Consider the following 21,733-nt stretch of genomic DNA (forward strand, 5'->3'; position numbering starts at 1 on the left):
CTTCCAAACTGGTTGTGATGTCACAAAATCCTGCTGGTACATATGTCAAATGCAGATTAAATATGAGCTCAGAGACACTTTCCCCCTTCAGCAAATGAATGTAAAATAAACTGTGCACATATATAATTCTGCACATTGAAGCTCAAACATTCAAGGGAAGGAACAATAAGCCAAACACATTTTTAAGTGGAGGCGGACTTTCAAAAATTGTTGTTGTTTCTTTACATTAAAGGGAAAAAAGTATAATTTTGGAAAGATACTGAAAACTGGCACTATTATTGCATTTTTTTCAAATGCAAAGCCCTCAGTTCATCATCGTGTTTCCATCCCACAGTATTCCCCTCATGTTACGCACTTAAACTGAACGGGCCACGTGTCACATTGCATCCACATTAGGAGCCCTGTGCCTTTTCTTCACACCATTCAGACCGCCTATTTGTGACTCACTGACCACACAACAAAAACTACAATACAGTGTTGTAATGTGCAAGTTATGAGTATTTATTTACACTAAAACCGATCAATGTACAGCACAGTTTCTGTTGTAATTGTTGTCGAAGCACTTTATGGTGTGGTATTCCTAATGATGGTGACATATTCTTTTAAAATAAATTGCATGAAACCAGAAAATGATGTAGCACCTTTGGAATAATGCCATGGGTCAAACAGCTGTGACCTTAAGAGATGTCTCAAACATGCGTGTTTCAAATGCCTCTTGGATAGCTCAGGGTTTTTTGGAGGGTGGAAGGGGGGATTTAACCTCTTGTCTTAATCCAACTTAGTTGCAAATACTAGTTATCTACAGTACAGAGCATCAGTCTGTTTAAGGTGTATCTGCCTCCATCCTCACTGCAGAGCTACTCGGTCTGGCTGCCGTCTAGGGAAAAGCGTACGACTCCGCTGCTCCTCCGAGGCTCGGGTCTCTCCAGCGGTGGTGGTGGTGGTTCTCCTCCAGCAGCACCCTGGGTATGATGATGACCGGGTCGGAGAACCTCGTCCTTAGCATCTCTAGGAGGCAGCACATGGGTTAAGACAGCAGAGGAGAAGGAGACACAAAGAGACACACGATGAGGCATTTCTCCCGGGCGAGCAACAACAAGTCATTGGGCCGAGCACCCTGTGACCGCTCATTTCAGAGGAGAACACCAGGCTTCGGTTCGGGGGCCGAGAGCTCAGCACGAGACAAAGAGACGACATCGCCACGGGGCCTGTTTGCTGATCACAAATATATTACAGGGAAACTCTTGATAGAATCAAGTGACTCAACTGAACAAGACGATACAAGCCAGTGTTCTGTGGGGATTCACATGTGAATGAAAGCTTCTTGTCTGTTTCCAATGATGCATTGGAAAGCTTTGCTTTTAGATCTTTGCTTTCAATCTATACTTGGACCCATTCAGTAAGTCACTGTGACGTTATGAACTACAGGATGCCAATAGTGCAATGAGGGTCTCGGGGTGTTCTGTGACAGAATATCTACAAGATGCAACAGACATTAGCAGCCGTGAAGATCATTAACATGCACTTACAATGTCCTTTTGACCTGTGCGCTTCCAACGCTTCCCTCATACCATTCATACTTACCCCTCGTCTTATATCCAAGCCAACACTCAAAGTCTAGACCGAATTCTTTCAACGCAACATCGGATTGCAGGTTCCAACAGAAAACAGAGGCAGCATGCTTCAGAGACGAAAGAAAACCATCGCAGTGCAATACACAGTAGGACACGTCCGCCCGGGGACGGCAGGCTGAGATGCAAAGTGCGACGGTTTCAACCAAGTGAGTGATCTGCCTCATAAATGGATGAAATAGTGATCTCCACTAGTAATAGCTCCATAATTATACAGGCATGCACTTTGTCTTAAAGGGCCAGTGTGTAGGATCTGGCGTCATCTAGCGGGGAGGTTACAGGTTGCAACCGACTGAAAATTCTTCCAAGTGCCAGAAACATGGCGGCCGGCTCGGTGAAGAAGAGCCGCGGCTAATAAGCTAACGAAAACACACTTGCCTGTAGTCATCAAGTTCCAGTTAATTTGGGGTCTTTTCCTACATAACAACGTATAGAAAAACATTTTAAAACTAGGTGTGCTCCCACTAATTAAAGTTTTGTTTTGTTTATTTCTTTATTCCCATGATAATTTGTCTCGCTGTAACTCTCTGAGGCTCGTGCTGCGTGCACATTGAAATCATGACGGGGAAAAAGAAAACGTCCTTATCTCTCGCTGAAAAAAACAAATGCTCACAGGAAAAGCACCTGTGCTTAAAGCCGCCCCCTTCTGGGCGAGTGGATTAATAATCATAATTAATAAGTGGATTGATAAGGCCTGGTCAATCACCTGATGCCCCCAAAGTGAAACTCTGGCAATCCTCAACCGGTTCTGCGCCACTACGGCGAAAAACACACGCTTATAGTGAATAATTTCACCTTGACAGACGTGATGACTGTAACGGTGTCAACCGTATTACACATACTCTGTCTCTGCCGATAGAAGCCCCTAAATGCTACACACTGGCCCTTTAACGTCCAAGGATGGGTGATGTTTGGACTAAACCTGGGGCCTCCTTAAGAACAGGCATCTTAAGGAACCTTACATGTAGGATGTGACAGCCCCCCCCCCCTACTCTAGTGTCCATATGGAAGAGAAATATACAGAAGGGCTGTGACCGGAGGAGTGGACCAGAGGGAATGCGGTGAAACTAAAAGGAACTGTGCGACTGTCATAGAAAACAACTAAATCAAATCACACCTCCATGAGCATGTATGAATGGGAATGAGTGGCATTTGCGGCTCGCGGCCGATTTCCCTTTCGTTGCTCTCACGATTGATTACCTTGGATCGGGCAGCGCACAGCCCCACAGGTGTTGCTTTAGCGTCTGCACCCAGCCAATATCTCGGATTGGCTGGCAGAGCTGTATGTAGTGGTACTGTTTTAGCACAACCCTTCAAATGAATCAGAATGTCACTCATTAGCACACGACAAATTGGACACAGTATGAAGAAAGAACAATATGATCTCAGTAAACGTAATATCACACATCTGTGGGTGTTTGTTTTTTGCATTAACTGGGAGCCTAAGAAGCACATGACATCTTATTCTGGAATGAGTTTCTGGACGTCCTTTTACGCGCATGTTGCTCTACTAGTCGGGCGAGTTCTTGGAATATATTGAGAGACACGATGCAAAAAATAATATATTCTCCAGTTCTCACACGAGGGCAACATGCGGGGCCATGCGGAGGGGACGTCAGAGCTCATGCCAGAATGTGGAGCAGTCTTGGATAAGCATAGAAAGAAGTTGTGAGAGCAAAAGATTCTCTTCCATGTGGATGCGTTTAATGTCGTCTGTGTCACAAAGACAAAGACGGGGACAGCAGACACGCCGACAGAGACCTGCAACCGCTCGTCTTTTCCTTTTAAGAAATAAAAGCAAGAAGACACTGCGCTTTCTGCTTTTTTTTGCATTTATTTGTAATGTTTCATTAAATATGAGCAAGCAGATAGAAACACAAGCACGTCACAGTCATTATTGTTATAATTGTTTTTGGGCCCAAGACATAACTTTCTTCACCATACTTTCTATCCTTATTTCCCTAGTAGTCACAAAGACATAGCACAGGGTGTGTGGTGTGCTAACAACTTTATACATTGACCGCCCCTACAAGCCCCCCACCTCCCTTGTGGTACATGACAAAGCCCCCCCCGACCAAAGGCTGCAAAATGCTAGTGAGTGGTCCCTCATGGGGCAGCTTGGACAGACATGGTGGTGGAGATGGTCGCTGTCAGACACCACAGGATGTAGAGATGGTGCAGTCGTCCACTCACAATGGAGGGAAGGATGCTGAGAAGCAGAACTAATGAGAGCAATGAGCTGTGTGTGTGTGTGTGTGTGTGGGGTGGGGGGGGGGGGGGACTGTACAGTGCTCTTCTAATCCAAAAACAAAGAAAGCAGTGATCTCTCCATCTATGCTAAGTGAAAACAGCTTTGGACCGAGTACTGACTCAGCCAACATGTAGCCCTGCTATAATATACTGTATATTTACACAAGAGGTTATAATTAGTCTCAACAGATAAACACTTACAGCACAACTTACTTCCTGTCCCCCTTTATCTTCAACCAGAATTTATGATTTGGTTTCGGTGTGTTTTGCATGAAACGTCTTTTACACGCAACACGTTTCAATCAATAAACTGAACCTCATCAACATACTTTTCATGCTTTTGGAATTTGGTCAAAACAAGAACAACATGGATCCAGAACATTGGAGTCACACGTATCACATCATTGAGCCCTTATTGGGGCTGTGTTCAAATAAAAGATGGTGTTAATAACAGATACAACTTATTGTGTGTACATGAAACTGGGATACAACTTCTTATCCTTGTAGACAAATGGCAGTGAATTGTTCATGACTTATTCGGAACGTGGATCTGAGCTTCATCCACACGGCTCCCTCTTTAAAGGTTATGTGAAAAGCGCGATTAAGCAGTAATATGAGCTGTTTGCCATCGTCCCGTGGCAGGCAGATCATATTGGTTACGGTCACCCTCGGCAGAGCGCACTTACAGAAAAAATGAAAGGGCCAAAAGGAGGTGTGCGTTTGTGTGCACGCTGCTGCGAAGCCTTGCAGAGGGATCAGTCTTAGGGAGTAAGGCTGAATTCAAACCTCTCTGTCTCTCAGAAATGTTGTTAGTCTTCTGCTAAATGTCATCATGACTGCACGACAACTTATCATCTAATTCGTCTGGGAAATGCTCATCTGCCGTTGAGATGGCTGGTGTTTAATGCATAATCAGTTTAGTGTGACCCAGATGCTTCCTTGGCAACAAATTGGGTGTAAACAAACCTAAAATGCCGCTGTATCAATGAGCCTCGCATGAAAGGAGCAAATGCTGAATGGGATGAACAATTTCACGTAGCCTTCGACAGAGTTCAGGTCACAGTGAGACAGTACAAAATCACATTAACAGAGCGTTGCATGATGTTGCCCAACACGTCCCGTGAGCCCTGTGAGAAGGTAGCCGGGACGGATCAGACACTCGTGACTAACCGAGCGGCACGTTTATCAAAGATCTTCAGAGTTGTTGTTAATTTAGCAAGCGTAGAAATCATATCCAAAGTGCCAATTCGATTATCTTTTCTCCCAACAAACAAGAGAAGGTGGGGGGGGGGGGGGGGGACATCTTTGATAAACTCAACAAAGCAATCTGCTCAGCTGATCAAAGCCAAGCCGAGTTGCTTGTCGGTGGACCCATGCAACGAGAGCCATCCATTGGCAGCCTGTAGCCATGGCAACCTGGAGATGGAGGCGAGCAGAGTGGTAGGGGGAGGGGGGGGGGCATCAAATGGCGGAGGAAGAGGATGCAGCCGCCCACTTGTTACTATAGCGATATAACATAGCGGGAGGCGGGAGGAGCGAGGACATGTCATGTCTAAAATCCCCGACATCTTGTTATCATTGTACAATGAATGAGTGGATACTGAACAGAGAAGAGGAGAGAGAGACTGGAGGGGAGAAAGAAGGAGAGATGATCAGAACCGTAATTCATTTTGCAGCCTCTGTGTGTGTTGTGTCCCCCAAAAGAAAAAGGAGTAAAAGGAGAAGTAGTGCTGAATGATTTTTACTCTTTTGCCTCAGCCAGTTTGTTGTTCATCTCTTTACTTTTCTCCTTGTCGCCCGCCGCCGGCCGGTTCTCCAGCTGGCTCTCCGAGGCCGTCTTCTTGGAGCCCCTCAGCCCGGCGCTCTGCTTATCTCTGGCTTTCTTCGCTGGCTTGCCCTGGCCGGCCGCGGCGGCGGCTCCAGGCTTCTTGGGTTTAGTGCGAAGGGCACTGTACCTGTCAACCTAAGGAGGTCAGATAGCGCAAATGAGATTCCTAAGCTGTAATGCTCCATTTGTGGCTAGTCATGTCTAAAACTGTGCTGTGCAGTGAGATGAGCATGTGAGGAATTTCCAACTACAGTAATAGAAAGCCTTTCTTTTGATCTCTCCCCTCCTTAACTGATTTCAAACCCTACTACAAAGTCAGAAAGGCGTGTTCTCACCTGTTTGATGGGGTCTATGTAAGGCTCGCTGTACAAACTGCGTATCCTCCTCCTGTCCTGGGCCTTGTTGTCCTGTCCAGTAGGCCTCAGCGGGGCTTGGCCCTTGTAGCTGTAACTGTAACTGGTCTCTAGGCTGGTCTTCTCATCCGGTGGCAGGTACTGGGACCTGGCCCGGATCATCTTTGCTGGCTTCACATCTCCGTAAGCCTTGTACTCAGTTCTGTGGGGAAAGAAGGAAGTCAGGTATAAGTAAATGGACTGCGTGGTAGAGCTTGAAACCCCATCAATAAGGATTATCAATGAAGAGTCATGACAGTGAACGGGTCCGAGTGACAAGCTAATTCATTTCAGTTAACGCTCCCAAAACTAAAAGTGTTCAGGACCTATAGCTAGGATACTTTAGCTCAAAGTGTCTCAATTTAAAGGTATATTTTAGGTACAGCCTAGCTTCATATTTAGGGTACAGACATGAGAGTGGTATCCATCTTCTCATCTACCTCTTGGTAGGAAAGCAAATATTTCTTAAAATGTCAAATTAGACCTCTAACGCAAATACAGATGAATCAGTTTGCTTTTAATGAATCATTTCCCTCGTGTCCCAATCACTCTTAAGCTTGGTCCATTTGACCGTTTCAACATTTAGTCATATATACGGCTGTATTTTGAAAGGAAAACCGTCTTTATTGGAGCGTCATCAAAGAAAATCTCTCTTCAAATAGATTCACATTCATTGCAGACAGCGTGACACCAATGTTGTAGTCCGCGTCTGCAGAAGAGGTGTGGAGTGAAGTGGTGCAGTGCTGCTGGAGAGCGCAGTGTGTCGGAGGTACGGCAGGTGGGAGGAGCTTAGCACCAGCGTCTGATGGTGTGGTTTTCTGTCGTTCTCACGCAGAGCTCTCCATCAGTGACTCTGCTCACATTTATACACCTCTGGACGGGTGTACCACAGAGGACAACCAGGTGCACATTAAAGTCCTTTACTGTAGGACATCACACTGCATGTCTCTCGCTCTCCTTTACGTTGTGTTTTCTCTGTAGTGCAGTCTGGTCACATTAATTTGAAGCAAACCAACATCTGCTGCAGATACTGTTCATCTGCAGCATTTCCATTGTATGAGGGCTGCAACTAAACAAATGTCTCATTATTGATGAACATGCTGATCATCTCCTTAATTACTGTATTCATTGTTTGTTCCATGAAAACAGAAAGAAAATGCCTGACAGAAGACACACCTACACGATGGATCGGTTAGTTTCACAATCATTTTTCTGTTCATCAGTTGACCTGGTATTGTTGTAAAAGAAGAAATTTACAGTAATTCACCTTACAGGGGAAGCGAGACAGCTTTTTATTACAAACATTCATTATTATTGTGAGAAACAGGAAGATGAAGCTCAGTCGTGTCTTTAAATGTTAAAGCTTGTGATGCTCCTTAATCTTCATTAAATTACATTACAGTCATTTAGCAGACGCTTTTATCCAAAGCGACTTACAATTCTATCACATTTCTACACCGTAGGCACAGCTACGGGAGCAATTTTGGGTTTAAGTGTCTTGCTCAAGAACACATCGACATGAGACTGGCAGAGCCGGAGCCGGGGATCGAACCGCCGACCCTCTGAAAGACGGCCCTGCTATCCCCTTAGCCACAGTCGCCCACAGGTCATCAGGGGATGCTTTAGAAAACTAAAACTAGATTAGAAACAGAATAATCTAAACCTGATAGAAGAGGAGTGAGCTTGTAGTGGCTCTGTATATCTGGTAATGACTATTGGCTTGTTATGAACCATGGATTTATTTCTCTTTTACAGGTGGAAACAAAAGCAAAAACATTTGCTCTTTGGTTTTTCTCAAAAGAAAATGAAACAATGGAGCATGTAGCTCAAATGATAGTAAAATAAAATAGTTCAAATTGCTATTAATGTTAAAAAAAGAGAGGATATGTGTTCCTCTACACATCGCAAAAGTTGGCTCGAGTGTCCTTATTCGCAACATAAAAATAGTTTATCTGCTTCCCCTGCAATATGACACCGTGCTGCTGGGGCTAATTACAAAGGACAACAGATTGCTCTGTGTTTTGGGCCAGTCAGATGACATACCGGGTCTCCCCTGTGGCTGCAGTGCGGTCCCAAACACATAACATTTCCCTAACGCAGCACGCGCGCTCAGAGCCACGCAGTTGTAGCCAAAGTTCAGTGAAAGGTCTCCGATCCCCGAGGCAACATCAGCAGAGCAGACGAGGCCAGGCTGCTGCACGAGAGCCTCATTAGGACAGAGCTCACATATCAATAACTGGCATCTACGGAAATACGCCTCGGAGACTGTGTTCCTGTTCAACGCAATTACAGTTCAGGGACAGTTGTATTGATTGGACATCTTTACTGCACACAAGCAGGAAATTCATTCGAGTAATGACTCAAGTATATCATTCAACCTTTGTGAAACTGTGTTAACGCTATGCCAATAAAGACAGCTGACATTTACAAACCATAATCGATGTTCAATTAAAAATTGACCTGCTTAAACTCTAGACATCTCATCTTCATAACTGTATAATTTGTTCCCATTAATCTAAACATAAATCAGCTATCAGGCGCTAATAGCCAGTGGTGTATAAAGTACCCAAAAGCCATACTTGAGTAAAAGTAAAGATACCTTACTGGAAAATGACTCCAGTAAAAGTCACCTATTAGAATACTACTTGAGTAAAAGTCTTAAAGTATCTGATATGTATTGGTCTTAATTATCAAAAGTAATTTTCTGATATTAAATGTACTTAAGTATTGAAAGTAAAAGTACAAGTAAATGCTGTTAATAAAAAAGCAAAGGGTCAGAATTTTGAGAATTATGAAGTTTATTCTTTTAAGTGCTGTGGCACCATGACCAAGGACATGGAGCTGTGTTGAACATAATTGGGTTGCTGTGATCCATTCAGGAGCAACAATGTTCAACATAATATATTGTACATAAGTATACTTTTGCATCGACTATGAACTTATCATCATAATTCTCCGAAAAGCAATATGACACTATGAAGGAGTTGTAACAGTGCGTTTATAAGTCTGCTCATTAGACTAGAGGATGTAGAGGACCAATGCATAATATTGTGTTCAGCAAAACATATCCACTTGATGCATCAGGTCAGTGTTTAGAGAAAGGACGCCTGCCTTGTAAACTCCTGTGGGCCTGATTTGAACACAATAGACAAAGGTTTCGCTCAAGATGAATCTGCAATTGTGCGACTGCTCCCATCATAACGCCATCTGATCATCCACAACATGACTCAAATATCAAAACATGATCAATACTAAAGCAGCACCGAAAGTAACAACCCAGTCATTACTTGAAACTGAAACATGTCCTGTTCATCTTCAAAAGACAATTCTATTAGAATGTAAAGAAGTTACATTGTATGAGAATGTAACTTCTTTACATTCTATTAGAATGTAAAGAAGTTACATTGTATGAGAATGTAACTTCTTTACATTCTATTAGACTATTTACAGCAAACTATTTATGATATGAAGGCCGGTGACAGTGAACACCAAGGACAGGAGGAAATCACACAGAGAGCCGTTATATAACCGGACTGAAGTCCATTTTCAATGCTCGGCTGGGCCGAGAAGCCACAAAGACAGGTTATACAACAGGGTCCAAGGCCAAGAGTCTAAAGCACTCACATCGTGTGTGTGTGTGTGTGTGTGTGAGAACGACAGAGAAAGAGGCAGATTGTGTGTGCAGACAGGTTCCACAGTGTGAAACTCCGGTCTGTACTGTAACATTGCTGCTATTCATGGACATATAACTGTGTAACAATAAAGCCTGTGTCTCTGAGGTCAGACTGTACTTGGTACTTATTTAAAAACGAGTGTTAAAGAAGCTTGCTTGGTTCAGCAGGCGTCATGTCACAGCTACTGTCACATTCGTAACGGGCAGATTACTGCGCAACACCGCAAAACCAGCAGTTCACTGAGACTCCGAAGTACGAAGCATCCCTTTGTGTCGGGAAGCAAAAAGCTCACTGTTAAAAAACGAATTATTTTCATGTCATAGTAGGTGTTAGACCAAGTGCTTGTCATAAAAAAGACACGCCTTACACCTCACACTACTCTCGTGAAGTACACCCAGCTCCTTTCAGGATGTCACAGTATTTTAGCTACGACTAGCCACTCAATGACTTGCTCTGTCGTTTGACAAAAACTTCCCCAACAGGCAGCAGCCTCCGGTTCTGCCGAGTGAAGCTGATGCAGAAGTGTCTTAAAACTTGCATTCTCTCGACTGCCCAGCAGGGGGCGACTCCTCCGGATGCAAAGTGAAGTCAGATTGGATAGAAGTCTATGAGAAAATGACTCTACTTCTCTCTTGATTTATTACCTCAGTGAACATTGTAAACATGAGTTTATGTCTCAATCTCTAGTTTCAAGTCTTCTTCAATACAGCGTGATGTTCATTTAGTACATGATGGTCCATTTAGAGTCAAACCATAAAGCAGGGTATACTTTAGGGCGGGTCTTACTGTGATTGACAGGTCACTGACGCTACCAGAACCGTAACCGGCACCACTACGTCACTTTTCTGCATTTCAAATATGGTAACTTCCGTCCATTGGTTGTGAAAACAACAACACAGCGACGGCCGTATTCCAAGATGACGCCAAAATCGCCGGGCTCGAGGCGTCGTAACCAATGGGTGATGTCACGATGACTACGTCCACTTCTTATATACAGTCTATGTTCCCCATCACATTGTTTCACCCTACGAGGCTGAAAAGGGGTGGAGGTCATGTGTTGTGAGGATGTATCTGGATGCATACGAGGTCACAGCTATTGTGAAATTGTGCTTGTTTCTGGTGTTCTTATGGACAGTCCAGTCCGTTAATCTGTTGTGTGACTGTAACGGACCTCGTTGAGAGCAGTTTCAGGAGGAACTATGAGAATGAAAATTGTTTAACTACAAGAAACTGCTCACAACAAGGTCTGTGGATTACCTTGGGCACTCGGGTCAGGATTTCTGGAAAGCGTCATGGCTTTTGATCTTTCCAAATGTATTAGTCCTGTTATATTGGAGAAAAGGCAGACAAGTCTTTGTCCGACATCTCCAACAGTTGGCAATTCACACCAAACCATTCTAGATAAATAATATCTGATAAATAGCACTCCAGGTAAGAGTATTTCAGATTTGGGGTGAAACGTCCCTTTAAAATGAACTGCACATTTCAAATAACCTCATCTTCTACTTTCTCTTTCTATTACTATCTTATATGTCTGCATTGTTTCTTCCATCGTTTTTAAGGGAAGACGTTTGGATCTGTGAGTCACTGAGGCTCAGGCTATGCTATCGTACCGCCTATGATATTTCTTCTTGCTGTGTGAGGAAAGCCGCTTTGGACGGCTGACCCGCTGCGGTGGAAGGGATGTGCAGAGAAAGGCCGCGTCGCTACAACCGGACCCTGGCATGTTGCGGGGGTGGAACCACGCCAGGGTTCAGCACTGCTGAGCTCCAGGCAGCCCGGCTCTAACACGGCACAACCTGGACCTCTCACCGCGGGGAGGGTTATGGGAGAAAATAATGAAAACGAACGCCTGCAAATTTCTGCAGAGTGGGATCAAAGGCTGTCGAGCTGCACAAGCTGACCGTGACACATGAATAGTACAATGACACAGAAAACTAGCAGTAAAAATCCATTTTAGTCCAGTAAAGAATCCTTTTTTGAGATGCTGTTGCTTATTATCACAAAACACAAAGTACAGCTGAGGCCGATGAGAATGTCATTAACTTTTCAGGTGTTTTGTCATAAACTATTGTACTGGACAATTTGGAATTCAGCTCCGATTATGTCACTGGATGAAAAGTTAAGGGATCTCCAATGTTTATCCTGAGGGAACCATGAGAATCTGTCCCAGTCCCTTGTATAAGTTATGTTTTCTTATTTTATTTTTTTTCATTTCCTGCCCTTGTGTGTTTCAGCGAGGGGATCACAATATCAGCAGGGTTGATCCTCTGGGAACCATGAATGTCTGCACAAAGTGTCTTAGCAATCCATCCAGTATGAGGTATTATACTCTGGACCAGGAGTGTCAAACTCATTTTCACTCTGGGGCCACATCAGCATCACGGTCGCCCTCAAAGGGCCGGTTGTAAATGTAAGACGGTGTAAATGTAACCCTAACATATTTAGTTTAGTTTCCCGGGATATCTGTGACTTCCACAACACGTACTAAGCAGAAATAGAGGTTATTTTTTTCCAATGGTTAATGGCGGACAGTTGAATGGCTTTCAGGGCGATAAGCCACGCCCCCTCTCCGGCGTGTCCCGTGCGAATGAACACAAATAGCCCCCGGCGAGACCGGCGGCGCGAATGGCTCAACTCAACTTTTGTTTTTATACTCAAACATCTCCGCGACTTATTGAGTGGCGTAATAATCGCGCGACACAACGAATCGATCATGAAATTCGTTGCCAACTCTTTTAATAATCGATTTTATCGATTCGTTGTTGCAGCCCTACAGACTATTGGAACAGCAGCTTACTTGATGACATCACCACCTCAGCTGGTCTCATGAGTTTAATCCGTTTTTTTCTGGAAAGTATTTTTACAATCAAACTAAATATGACAACCCTGCTGTTTTCGTTTTCATTTCAAATCAAAAATAATATATTATTATTTACATATATATACATACATACAATTATATATATATATATATATATTAGGGGTGTAACGATACGCATATTCATATTGAAGCGTTCGGTACGAGACTCACGGTTCGGTATGCATGACTGTACCGAAACGTACCGAACCGTGGCTCCACTGTATCGTACCGAACCGAACCGTGAATTTTGTGAACCGTTTGTAACGGTTCACAAAATTCACGTTTCGGTACAGTAGAAAACTATAAATGCCAGAGAAATGTACTTTATTTTAAAATATATTTATTCATTACAACTAACATCATGAAGTTATTCTTTGACTTTGAACAATGATGGAACTATACCTGAGTGACTCATCTTCTGGGGTGTCTTCTTAGCAACACATAAGCATAAAAAACAAAAACTGCTCCTTCATGTTATGTAGTATTGTTACTTACATCTTGCAAAAGAGATTTTTTATCTCAATGGGACTACCTGGTTAAATAAAGGTTTTTAAAAAGAAATTTTATTTTTTTATTTTTTTATTCAAACGTATTCGGTTCGTCTTGCGTACCGAACCGTGAGCCTCGTACCGAACGGTTCAATATGAATACGCGTACCATTACACCCCTAATATATATATATATATATCTATATATATACATACAATTATATATGTATGTATACATATATATATACACATGTAGCCGAGGGTTTACGTTGCGCCTATACTTTATGATAATAATAAAATAACAGACACGGGGCTCTGCATTCAGCGCCAAGACGGCCGCCGCCATCTTATTTCTCCTCAACACACCCTCTCCGAACCTCTTCTCCTTCACAATAAAAGCACACAACACATATACAGGAACCCTGCTTCTTAACCTGCTCAACATAATAGCTTACACACATATACAAATAAATATATGTATGTGGATCAGATCCCGCTAGCAACACTTCACATCTCCGAAATCATCAGAGCAGATTTTTAAATCGGCTGAATCTTGACAAACCGACCACAGATTTGGTGCTTAAACAACTAATTTCTCGCCTGAAAACATCCTAAAATGACTTTCTGTGATTTAACAACAGTAGTATTTCGAAAGTTTCAACTTCCAGTTGTGTGATTTCTCCTCCGCCATTGTTTCCTGTTGCTGGTGCAAAATGCATTCTGGGATATTTGGCTGTCCCAAGTACAGACAAGTCACCTCCGATGCATCGCCGGTAAAATGGGCGGAGCCACATCCGGGCATTAGGACCGTGCTTGGCTCGATGTGAACTTTGAATTGGAACAGTACTTGGGCTGAGACTGATGATGTTTCACAAGTCCACGAGTTCACAAGTACAGAGAAGTACGCATGTTGAGAAAGGCACGATCACTTGTTGGAAATCCTCTTTATGGGTTGTTGCATCTCCTGTCCACCTGTTGTGATAGTTTTAATGTCGGCACACAGACAACATGCTATCTCATCACTTCGACTTTCTATCTCATAATTTAGACCATGGGGATATTTTTATTTTCACATCTAACTTTTAATTTTTGTAAAAAAAAAAAAAAAATTTAAAAAACATTTTTTCTTTTTTTTGTTGCTGGCGGATTCGCGGGCCACATACGTGGCGGGCCGGATCCGGCCCATATGTTTGACACCCCTGCTCTGGACGGTGAATATACTGTACAGCATTAAATCCATCCATGCAAATAAATCACTACCAGAATCATTTATAATTCTGTACACTATCTATGTTTGATCAAATGGACGAAACCTGCATTTGAAGATGTCAGTGAGGGCTCTGGGGAACTTACAAGTTTCTGACATATCAGCTAAGAATCAATCGTTAAAATTGTAACATAATCACATCACGTTAGAATGCACTTCTGCACACTGCTGGGACAAACTTCTGTGCCGTTATGACTGACGGTGACCACGGTGACTGGCTCTAATCCCACACCAAAGCAGGCTCCACATCAAGGAACCGGACCGCTGCTCTCACAGTATTCCAGGGAATCAATCTGACCAGAAGGGAACTGTAGGTTCACTTCCTAGCAGTGCTTCTTGGTGTGTCAGCGGGTGGAGGCCTGGCCTCTGGTCAATACTCCCTCCTCCCTCGGGGACCAGTTGGCCTTGTCTCTAACTCGCAGCCTCTCTGTATCTTCTCAGGCAGCGGCTCAATGGAAACAGCTTTACACTGAGAGCTGGAACAGTACATTACAGTATTACAGGGGCTTGTCTTCGGGTCACAAATGATGGCTCCCAGTCTCTAGTGTCTTGCTATTGTCAGCAATGACAGTAATGCTAATTTGTATTTGAAAAACAACAACGAAAGTGTTGATTTGAGCATGTGTGCTGTGCACTTTGTAATAATGATACAGACAGTTCGTCACAAAGTGCAGGTTTCAGCTTTTAGCGGTGGTCAGAGTTTAGTCAGAGCTGCAGGTTTAACTGGGTTACAGTAACTTACATAATTCATTCATAACCAGAGTCAGATCTGAAGACATTTCCTTGTAAATTAACTGTAATCACATGCGATAAATCAGATTAAATCGGTTACATAAGACAGTGCGCTTCAGCTATCGCAGCTCTGAATTGATCAACAAATGAATACTGGATATCAGCTGACATTTTGGTAATACATTACCACTACCGAATGGTAGTATTGGATGGATTTTCAAGAAGAAAAAAAATCAAAGTTTAGTTTTTTCTACAAATGAGTTGCCTTGGGACATTTCTGTTTGTCTGCATTCAGTCCTTGTCAGTAGAAACATGAGGCGCGGCAGACTCTAACTCAAAGAGGATCATTTCTAAATCCATCGCCCTCTTTACAGTGTACTGTCCAGCACCACTACTGCTGCTGTGTGTGCGCTCTGTAAACGTGACATAAAAGACAAACTCATTCTCAGTTGATGGAGTATCTTTGTCTGGGAGAGGGAGGAGCTGATGTGCGGGAAGAAAACCAAAGGAAGAAGCTCCTGAGCTTGTGCTGCTGTGGAAAATGTCGAGCTGCAATACGTTCAGATAAACTCATTGGCCTCTCTCTCTCTCTCTCTCTCTCTCTCTCTCTCTCTCTCTCTCTCGCTCTCTCTCTCTCTCTCTCTCTCTCTCTCTCCCTTCCTGAACTCACTGAACCTGCGTTACGTGCCTCACTGTCGACGATGAAATTCTCTGTAATAACCCTTTATGCAGTCGCCTCTTTGTATGTCTTTTATTTGACACATCGCATAGTTGAACAAATAATAGCTGACAAGATGAAGAATGGCTTTTGTCTTTTACAGCAGAACTGCTCGTTAAAAAACAAAGACACTAACAAAGACTCCAGCAGCTGCTGTCTGAGGCTCGTGACTTATTCTCATGCAAAAAAAATGACATTTTAAACATAATGCAGCGAGTTGGCGGTGAGATGAAGGCTGGATGGAGCTTGTGACTGGGAGGCTGTTGGTGGAAAATGCTGCACCAGTTCAGGCAAGAGAAAGAAAAAAGAAAAGTGCTATAGTGGCATTTCCTGGGTGCGCTGCAGAAAAAAAAGCCATTGTGCTCTCTGCAGATCAATACAAGTTTTTTAAAAACAGTAGAAAATAGAGCTGAGGGGAGCAGGACTTCATGTGTGGACCTGGTGCAAACCAGCAGAAAGAAAAGGGGGGCTGCTACAGAGCCTATAGACAGAGCTACTGTACACATTGCTGCAACCAGTTCCCAACTGAGACAGGACGTTGGAGGCCAATACTGATATCTATAATGATAGCACACTCGTTCGCTCACAGACTCACTCAGTGCACACGAGGCCAGATTGCCTCCCGAGTTAACATACGACCGGTCGCTGACAGGGAATGTAGCATTTCGAAGGCTATTTTGAAAGCACCAGCACAGTATTCGCTCCACATGAAACTACATGAGGCACATCACTTCCAGCGGACTTCACGGGGAAAACTAAGAGGGTGAAACAGCATCACTGATCTGTTTAAACCGAATATTCTCTGGTCAGCTAAAAGCCCAGGAACACAGAATCCATCTGCACGTTAGCATGTCATTCATACCGAGCCTGTTTGCCACCGGTGGGCCACCGACAACGTCATCGTCACTCCACTTGTTAGACTGACTTTGGCAGTTTAGATAACAGACACTCAAGTGTCCTGCTGTTATTACAGCCATGAACCGCAGACGTTCATAGACTGTATAGCATGATGCGGACTCCTCAGGACTGATCTCACTCCTGCGATCAGCGGTTCAAATGCTTGCTGGCACGCTGACCACTACAATACCACATGATCACTATGTTGACGATCAGTACGTTGGCTTGAAAATCTATTCGGGGCCTCAGTGCGAAACGTTTGTTTTCTTTTTCAGATGACATTGTTTCTGTTTGCCGTAGCACCGGGACACAATTCAACGTTGTCATGTGTCTCTGTAGTGTCTTCCATTAAGACATTATGTATTATGTGTTATGATGATATGATCATACATGTTGAATGATTCCAAGCAAATTGTAGTTTTTGTTCGACGTAACAGTAAACGGTGTAATACATACAAATCAACATCGGAAAAACACTGTTACCAATATCGTGACATCAATTTCAACAATATCGCCCAGAATAACTGAGGAATAACTGCAGCGATGGTTTTGTGTGATTATGCATAATAACTCAACAACGAAAAAGTGAGAAGAAGGCCAAAAAATACCGAAACACATTTTACTTTGTTCATATGTTATGTGTTAGTGAGTGTGTGCAGTCTTCACACTGTATGCACACTGTCCATGATATTAACCGAGTTGACCTGCTTTAAGTCTTTTAGGGCTTCTGCTCGTCACAGTGCAGCCATTTAAAGGCATGTGTGTGTGTGTGTGTGGGGGGGGGTGGGGTGTGTGTGCTCAACAACACAGGCACGGCAACAATAGGCACCACACAGCTGTAAGACTGGCTCACTGGTCTCACACGGCCGAATCACACTTTTCAGTCGGGGTTTCTGTCTCAACCCAAATCTGCACTCTGCGGCAACACCGACATCAACATATCATTTAGCATCCTTTGTTGGCAGCACTGTGAATCCGGCGATAATGTTTTACAGATTACAGTACACAATATAAATGCAGAGGTAGTACTCTGCTGAAGGCAAGTCAAAGAATGAGACACTGATTGCTTTGAAAATCCGCCAAATCCACAGATTACAGCAGCAGTAACAAAAAACAAATCCCCACAAGCCTCAAGTGTGAAATGGATCTGATACATCGCACACTCTCACAACCAACAGCCTTCCCACAACATACATGCAACCGATAACATCGAGGCACAGCTGCTAGAGACCTGCGTACAGTGGCGCTGACGTGCGTGACTTGATGCTCATCCATCCACCAGTTCCCATCATCCTCTGGAGCATTGCATAAGAGGGCAGAGATTACCCTCTCGGACCGAAACATCAACAGTCAACTCCACCTTTCAATTTCATTGAATTACCTTCTGTAGGGAAGGTAAGACTTGACTGATCTGTCATGTTTGCACATGCTGTGTGCACCTCTGGGTTTCAATCAAGTGTGTGAACAACTGCTTCCTGTTTTAAGAGTGAGTGGTGAATTTGTCACCCCAAACTAAGTCCTCTATTGTGGAAGAATCAACCTTTCTCATACCAGGAATGTAACAACGAACAAATCTTTTATCATTTCAATTTAAATTAAACAAATGTAAATGCTTTCTCCCAGACATGGTCCCCCACTTCTCCTTTTGAATTCCAGCAACAAGAGCGAAAGCTATGAAATCAGTTGGTTAGATTTAGAACAATATCTTGGTTTGATACGTAACAAACTTAAGTTAAAACTAAGTCAACATTGACTTTTGGTTTCACAAAGCACAGCGGTCTCCTGGGTGAAAGTCCTGTGTTTGTCAAACCCATCTGTACACCCCAATCTCCACACTGACCTTGTCCCTCTTAACACCACGTCAGCTGATTTCCTTAGAGGCAGCTCTGCACGGCCTGGCTCACGATGACTTCATTTTGTTAAGTTTGCCCTCACTTTGACAACGCAAATTCCATGTTTGTTGTGCAATCTGGAGGTTATGTAAAGAAGTATTATTCCACTAACAGAGTGAGGTTTAAATTGAAGTAAACACACCTTAAATTATTTATGATGACGATTCAATTTCATAGTGTTATTTCACTTTGTATCTTAAGTTGCCCAGATATATATATGAGGAGTGTGTTGCAGTTTTGAAGGGGGAGCGGCCATTGACTATGCACCCCCCCCCCCCTCCCAACTCATGTTCATATCCAGTCCCTAACCAGTTTCACCTGACAACAGATGAATTGCTGTTTTCTGTATTAAGACATTTACAGTTGGCCTCTGATATTTCTGATAATCAAGTGAATGGTTTACACAGTATAACACCAATGTTGACCCCTATGACCATTGGACGCCTGAGGCCTCTGGACCCCCAGCTCGGTAGACACATATGAGGGGCAATGTATGAACTCACGTGTACGAGCTGTCGCCTGTAATCTCCTGTTTGATCTGCCTGTTCACAGCGTCCGCCGCCGCCCTCCCTTTGCCCTCTCCTTCCACCTTCAGGACAACTTTCTTCGGGCCCTCCTGTTTACTGGTCCTCTTTTTCCTCTCCTGCCCCTGCAGCAGGTCCTTCTCCTGTACCTTGTCGGCGATAGCGCTCTTCTCCACACCGCTGTCCGCTCCCGCAGGCTGCTTTGCGTGCCTGGACCTGTCCGGAGCCCGGTCATCGGAGGCAGGCTGTCTCTGTATCCAGGGATGGTCGTACCTTTTCGGGATGGGCCAGGGTTTGAAGTCCTTCTGGTACTGGGTCTCGCTGTTGAACGGCGTTTCCGGTTCGTGGTACTCGTTCTTGGGTTTACAGCTCGGCTCGGGTCGCACTTTCCAGTGCTTAAAGTCCTCGCGCATCACCGAACCGCACATGCGCTCCTCGGAGACGCACCTGCGCGGCGGCCGCGCCGAATTCGAGGCGCGGGTCTCCGCGCGAGACGGCTGCGATTCTATGGCGACCCGGCCCTGGGAAGGGTGGAGCGCTGGCTGCAGCTGGATGTGCTGCATCTCGGAGACGTCCGTGTACTTGGTGAAGACCAAAGGCACCGCAATGTCAGCCTTGTCCAGCTGGTTCCAGAAGCGGGCCATGCAGCACGCCCTGCTGATACAGGGCCACGCCATGGTGGGCCGTAGAGAGCTCCACTACAATACAATCAGCACCGGGTCCAAAATAAAATCAAAATGTGTCTCTCCACTCCGGTATCCTGGTATGACAGAAACAAGATGTCCGTGTGGCAGGTAGCACGGAAAGGCTCCAATACCGTTGACGTTAGATGGAATTCAGTAAATCCATTTTGCTTCCCAAAATAGACAGATTTGAAGGATTTTTATTTCAAAGACAACCTTGCTAACGTTTGCTCTGCTTCCCTCCGTGTCCGCTGTGTCCCGTAAGTCTTGCTACATCACTCCACGGCATGGCACTGCACCGAAAAACAGCCCCGCCCGCCTGCTCAGCATCCAGGAGAGCTGGAGCTGCCGAGGAGGGGGGGAGGGCGGGGGGAGTCAAGTCAGAGAGAATATGGAAAACATGCCGGCTTAGCCTGCAGTCTAAGGGCCTTAATTGTGCTCTTTTGAATTGGTGTAGTTAAAAATTAAGGATATAAAAGAATACCACAAGAGATGCAGCACATACGCTAATATATCCTAGGCAAAGTCTCTTCACGTGGCATATCTGTAGCCATATACACTGAGGTCTTCCGCTTTTATTTTGAAATGAGAACACACGTTTCCGATATAAAGCCGATAAACACGGTGAGCTTGATGCAGTTTTTTTTTGTTTACGCGCACCAGTACAGGATGAGATACGTTTTGGTCCAGCCATCACTTTGCTTCGGTTTCTGTGTCGACGTTTGTGAAGGAGAAAATGAATAGTCAGAAATGAGAAGCGTTCCTGCCTGAGGTAACCTAAATACAAATCAAAGATATATATTTTAGGAAGAAATATAAAAAGCTTATTAAGAATACATAAATATTATGATACCACATGAATTGGTAAAAAAAAGAAAAGAAAGCAGAATAACAATTCCAATCACTATTAGACTTAATGTAATTAATAGAAAGTTATATTTTAATTTTGAACTATAATAGTAATCTTGTTTGATTCATGTAAATTTAGCTTTCAAAGCCATAAAAACGGTCCACACTGTTAAATGTAAGCCACTGATTCATGCAAAATTGCCTTTGTGACAAAGACACTGCTGTCAGACTGTGCCAGCAAATAGTAGAAGACATGAATAATGCCAACTCATTACAAACCCTGGGGGCCTGTTTCACATTGGACTACAATTTCTAAGACATCTGACAGACAAGCACATGATCTAAACCGAGGATTTTATAATGAAGGCTGACAGCTCGTTTTCAGAAGCAATCGTTCTTACACAGTTTTGAAGTGGGATGTTTTCTTTTGTTTAAAGCACCGGTGTCTAGGATTTAGCGGCATCTAGCGGTGGGGTTGCAACAGAAACCCTCCCTTTCCAAGCATGTAGGCGAACCTATGGTGGCCTTCAGGCACATTTGCACTGCATTCACACCACCAAATACAAGCTGCCACTGTTATTAGTTAACCAGATAATATCCATTGAGATTAAATATTTTTTTGCGATGGCGATCTGGCCAAGCAGTCAGCAAAGTTAAACGTTGAGTGCAACATCAATTTCATACATACAATAAAAAAACATACAGTGACAACTAAAGTCCACTCAGCAACAGAAGAGGTAAATAAACAGAAAAACCAAACGAAACAGACAGCCATTCTAAGTTCCAACTGATTTTACACTAAAGAAAACATAGTTATGAACATTTTATTCCATTTCTGCCGATAGCTCTCCCGGAATGCCAGACGCTGGTCCTTTAAGTGCTTTTACTCTTTTTTTTTGCGTGGGTACAGGTCAAATATTGACTGACTGGCTGACTGTATTAAGGGTTACAAGGCTCGTCCATTGACATTCTGCAACACAGGGTTGCGCAACAAAATGTGCGTTGTAATCCCTTTAGGCCTCACCAGAAAAGAAAAAACACTTCT

The 21,733-nt window shown here is 43.8% G+C and overlaps 1 protein-coding gene across 1 annotated transcript; it reads right to left on the reverse strand.

Moving 5' to 3' along the window:
• Nucleotides 1-551: 551 nt before the first annotated feature.
• On the reverse strand, nt 552-20,104 carry map6a (microtubule-associated protein 6a). The gene is made up of 5 exons (XM_079283017.1): nt 19,136-20,104; nt 6,045-6,264; nt 5,627-5,844; nt 2,832-2,942; nt 552-1,008 (listed from the first exon to the last, which is right to left on the reverse strand). Exons 1-5 carry the CDS (start codon nt 19,831-19,833, stop codon nt 858-860), a joined length of 1,398 nt encoding a protein of 465 aa, XP_079139143.1. The 5' UTR covers nt 19,834-20,104; the 3' UTR covers nt 552-857.
• Nucleotides 20,105-21,733: the final 1,629 nt, after the last annotated feature.

Source organism: Melanostigma gelatinosum, assembly GCF_949748355.1.
Source record: "Melanostigma gelatinosum genome assembly, chromosome: 14".
Classification (NCBI taxonomy): Eukaryota; Metazoa; Chordata; class Actinopteri; order Perciformes; family Zoarcidae; genus Melanostigma; species Melanostigma gelatinosum.